At 38.9% G+C, this 5,292-nt stretch overlaps 1 protein-coding gene across 1 annotated transcript; it reads right to left on the bottom strand.

Moving 5' to 3' along the window:
- Window positions 1-379: 379 nt before the first annotated feature.
- Window positions 380-870, bottom strand: LOC131838001 (large ribosomal subunit protein uL23-like). Its single transcript, XM_059183644.1, has one exon. The coding sequence runs from the start codon at window positions 868-870 to the stop codon at window positions 400-402; it is 471 nt and encodes a 156-aa protein (XP_059039627.1). The 3' UTR covers window positions 380-399.
- Between the last annotated feature and the right edge of the window lie 4,422 nt (window positions 871-5,292).

The following is a 5,292-nucleotide window of genomic DNA, read 5'->3' as shown; positions in this document are numbered from 1 at the left end:
TAATTTATCTGTAGTATTAAATACCTATCAGCAATCTAAAACATATAGTAGATCTGTACATTCTGACATGAATATATTTTACATTTTTATTTTAAAAAGTGTAGAATGATGTGAACAGTATGCTAACACTTATCTTTTTAAAAGTGCCATAAAATGATACTGTAATATTTGTATTTCTATGTATGTCTCTATATACCATGAGAGAATGGGGAGAGAAAGAGAGAAGTTCTGAAAGAACACTCAATAAATTGTTCACAATGGTTACCTCTGTGAAGGAACTAAAATCAGAAGGAGGGAATGAAATGAGACTTTAGACTTGTTTGTTTATTTTTATTTTTTTTATTATTATTTTTTTTATCATGAAAAAACTGTATTTATATTTAGCCAGCTGGACTCAGTTTAGATGATCCCAATTTTGTTGGCAACAGCCAAAGCATCATAGTCAGGGGCCAGCCGAACGTATGCCTTCTTCTCTCCATCAGGCCTGATTAAGGTGTTGACCTTGGCTACATCAATGTCACAGAGCTTCTTCACAGCCTGTTTGATCTGGTGCTTGTTGGCCTTGACATCCACAATGAACACAAGTGTGTTGTTGTCTTCTGTTTTCTTCATGGCTGACTCAGTAGTCAGGGGGAACTTGATGATGGCATAGTGGTCAAGCTTGTTTCTCCTGGGGGCGCTCTTTCGAGGGTATTTGGGTTGCCTTCGGAGACGCAGAGTCTTGGGTCGTCGGAACATAGGTGATGTGCGGATCTTCTTTTTTTTGTGACTGTGGATGCCTTTCAGCACCGCTTTCTTGGCTTTTAAAGCCTTTGCTTTGGCTTCGGCTTTGGGAGGGGCAGGGGCTTCCTTCTTAGCTTTCAGCGCCATCTTCCTATTTTTATTTTTTTAACAAAGAAAAGGCCTTCCTGTGTTATTTATGCAATTCAAAGTTCATTTAAGAATGTGACAGTAGGATCATGTGGTTGGTTCAGTTGGTTGAGCGTCTGACTCTTGGTTTGGGCTCAGGTCCTGATCTCAGGGTCCTGAGATTGAGCCCGCATGGGGCTCCATGTTCAATGGGGAGTCTGCTGGAGATTCTCTCTCTCCCTCTCCTGCTGCCCCTCCCCCTGCTCTCTCTCTCTCTCTCTCCTCAAATAAATAAATTATTTTTAAAATGTTAAAGTAAAACTATTAATAGTCTGTTATCTTTGAAAGCCAGGATTACAAGAATATTTGTTCTATGTTCTTTTCTGTACATCCCAACAATTCTATAGTGAATATATGTTATTTTCATTATAAAAAACTAATGGTTTTTTAACTAAAGCATGAAGATGTATATACAATAACTACTACAAATTGAAAAAAGAAATCCCATATTCGCTAATTACACAGACTTTCCACTAACTGCATCACATTAGGGGAAGTATCTCGAAGCACATTCTTGGACTACATACTATTTGCTTCATTTACTAAATCTCAAAAAAGGCAGAAGATGTTTTTGATTCATTCAGGCATTTCTAAAACGGAACTCCAAGACTTGGGGTCCACATGGCATATTTTCCTTAACTCCATGTCCAACCACTTTTTTTTCCCCAGTGTTCCAAGATTTATTGTTTATGCACCACACCCAGTGCTCCACGCAATAGGTGCCCTCCTTAATACCCAGCACCAGGCTCACCCATCCCCCATTCCCCTCCCTTTCAAAACCCTCAGTTAGTTTCTCAGAGTCCACAGTCTCTCATGCTTCATCGCCCCCCCCACCCCGATTTACATGTCCTACCACTCTTACCCCTCCTTATCATTCCCCCCACCACCAACGCTATAACTCTGAGCTTACTACAAAGCAGAAACTAAAGGGAAATACGCAGATACATAGTGACAACAAAAGCGGGCTCCGGAAAAGCTTATGCTGAGTGGAGATTGGAAGTGCACTGTGAGGACGTCTTTCTTGGAATCAGGTCTATCATATAATACACTGGTCAAAGAAAAACTAAAGTTTTAGGTGACTTTTTGGATTGGTCATAAAACGCCAGTCTAATGATTTCCAAACCTTCTTACCATAATGCACAGCAAGAAATACAAAAAGCACGATGACCATACTTTTAACTTTGTTCTTGTCAGGAGGCTGAATATTTAATTCCCTTAGTTGTATCTGTTACCAGGTTGAGATAAAAATTCAACCCTGCAAAGTCCTAGAGATTTTGGACTGTTTCATTCCTCCCTGCTTGAAAACTAGGCTATTCTTTTCTGAGTTCAGATCTTTCTTGCAGTACCTTGGCAAATACAACCAGTAGCAACCAACACATGCTTTTTGTTTCCAAACCCTTCACCTAAAACCCCAAGTTTATTCACTGTATTTTATGCTACCAAGTTATTGCAAATAACAGTTTTATCAAATATTTCATCATCAAATAACATGAGTCGCCATCTTTCTAGGCTCCAGTAAGTTTGCTTGCTGCCCACTCTTTAGCTCTGTAGGGATACACATTCTAAGTTTTTGCTACAGCAACACCCCAATGCCAGTATGAGACACTGCATCAGTCTCTTTTGACTAACTTATGCTAAGTAAAAAGCAATCACACATCTCCACAGCATAGAAGAACAAAGTTTTACTCCTCATTCACATGTGTGAATAATGCAGATCAGCTGGGTCTCTGCTCCATGTACTATCTTCACTTTGGGACTAAGGCTAAAGGAACAAGCCATATCTGGGACATTGCAAGTCTTGGGTTTGAGGAGGAACCAGTCAATGCCTCTTAAACCTGTTCTGAAGTGGCACCAATCACTTCCACTCACATTTATTTCATTTTCTAAAACAACTCAAATGGTCAAGGCTATTCTCAATGATGCCAAGAAGCATAGTCCTTCTACAGAGAGGAACAGGAAACATTTTGAACAATAATCCAATCTACCAGAGTACCTCAAATTTAACATAATCTAAACTAAACACACAACTTTCTCCCAATCTACTCTTCTCCTGTTTTCTCTCAGTAAATAACAGCATTAGTGGAGGCTCCAGAATTTTCATACTAGAAGATGGTTGGTGTGGCCATTAGGTTACAAAAAAGAGCCAGGTGACTAATTTTGAAGCTGCATCCTCTAAGCAAGCATGCAGTTTTCTTTTTCTTTTCTTCTTTTTTAACTTTATTTGTTTATTTTGACAGAGAGAGATCACAAGTAGGCAGAGAGAGAGAAGGGGAAGCAGGCTCTCTTCTGAGCAGAGAGCACAATGTGGGGCCCAATCCCAAGACCCTGAGACCATATCCTGAGCTGAAGGCAGAGGCTTTACCCACTGAGCCACCAGGCACCCCAAGCATGCAGTTTTTATTTAGACAGTATAGTCATTTAAGCTGGCTTGATGGAGTTGATTGAAATTATGAATTGGCTAAACTTCCCACAATTCACCCAGTTGGTCCTTCCACTGGATACAACCATTGGAGGACCCAAACAAGAAGCAATGATATCTTTGAGTCCTCTGATCCTACTTCCAGTCCCAATTTCTAGACCCCCCACTGTCCAATATGGCAGCTGCTTGCTACATGTGGCTCTTAAGGACTTGAAATGCAACAAGTATGAATTGAGAAGTGCTATTGATTTCAAAGACTTCATAAAGAGGGGTGTGCCTGGGTGGTGCAATGAAGCATCCTTATACATCCTGTATAAGGATCTCAGGGTCCTTATACAGGTTCCTATTGTGATCTCAGGGTCCTATTGTGATCTCAGGGTCCTAAAATCAAGCCCCAAGTTGGCCTCTGCATGGAGTCTGCTTAGGATTTTCTCTCCCTCTCCTCCCCCCACCAACCACGCCACATGCACTCACTCTCTTTCAAATAAATAAATCTTTAAATAAAACCACACACACACACACACACACAAAGACTTCATAAAGAAAAAGAATATAAAATATGTCATCTTTATATTGGTGGCATTTTGAAATGACAATATTTTAAAATATTGGATTAAATAAAATACTTCATTAAAATTAAAATTCCACTTATGTCTTTTGAAGACTTTTTAATGTGGCTTCTAGGCAACTGAAAATTACGTATGTGGCTCTCATTTGTGGTTTGCATTACATTTCTATCAGACAACACTACTCTAAGGTGTTTTTTCCTCTTCATCTCCATAGTTCCAGCCCTATCTCAGGCCTTCATCTTCTTTCGGTGATGTTTCTGCAAAAACCTCCTAACTAGTTTTTCTGTCTCTAGTATGGCCTTTCTCCAACTGATTCTTCAAAGTGACCAGAAAGATCTTTTAAAACACAAATCCAATTATGCTAACTGAAAGAGCTTGATATTATTCCGTGGGTCTCCTCCATGGAAGAGGAGACTTTAATTTTGTAGTTTAATTCTGTAGTTATCTATATAAAGTCTTTCTTGATGATCCAGACTCTGGTTTTAAGTGAGTCAACTTCAAGATCCTACATTTTCATATTTTCCACATATTTATGTGCCTTCAAAGGCCACTGCAGTCAAAGTTCTCTCCCCTCTTCCCCTTTCACCATTGTTCTTATCTTTTTGACAAAAGAAAGGTATCTAGAATCTTACCATGGGCATTGATAGAACAATGCAACACCTGCTTAATTTAAGCAAGGCACCATAACCACATCCCTACTCACTGTGAGACTTATTGCCAATACAATATTCACAACACATATTTTTAAATATGCAAGAAATATAGAGTTTTTGGAAATTCTTTTAAGAAATGAAGAAGAAAATTTGAAGACCACTAACTAGCCCATTTCTCATGACACCCTCCTCATATCCCTACCAGCACCAGCCCTCCTCCCCAAAACACAACACACACATACACTCATACACCCCTTCCCAGCTCCACTTTTACTCAAGGCTCAGCCTATCCAGCTATATCAACTTCTAAGCTTCTTAGAACATTCTCTTTCACCCTCTTCCCCGAGCTAATTACTCACTACAGCTCCTACTTATTTGATGGCATCATCAGAAAAGGTTACTTCTTAGTTTTGTAATACAGGGGTTTCACAAATTTTCTTCTATTACGTGAGCTTTGATTTCCATTGCACTTTATAAAAACCTCAAAGGAAAATGCAAGCAATTTTTTTCTATTCAAGTTTTATTATCGTTATAGTACTCTTTACCAAGACTTCTCTCCTTTCACTAGTCAAGGAAGTTGGGTTTTCCTCCAAAAATTTGCTTGATTATTTTCAAGTGTTGCTGAAAGAGTAGTTTCAAGCAGTTATTACATAGGTGTCTTATTTTTTAAACAAAAAAATACCAAGGTTTAATTATTGAGCTTATATAATAAGGAAAATGTGTGCACATCTTATACTGTTTA

Source organism: Mustela lutreola, chromosome 8 (assembly GCF_030435805.1).
Source record: "Mustela lutreola isolate mMusLut2 chromosome 8, mMusLut2.pri, whole genome shotgun sequence".
NCBI lineage: Eukaryota > Metazoa > Chordata > Mammalia > Carnivora > Mustelidae > Mustela > Mustela lutreola.
The sequence above is the reverse complement of the archived record's forward strand: the minus strand, read 5'-3'. Positions and strand labels throughout refer to the sequence as shown.

Bases quoted from the DNA above. Each gene is read 5' to 3' on its own strand.
- LOC131838001 (XM_059183644.1), bottom strand. From the start codon at position 870: ATGGCGCTGAAAGCTAAGAAGGAAGCCCCTGCCCCTCCCAAAGCCGAA.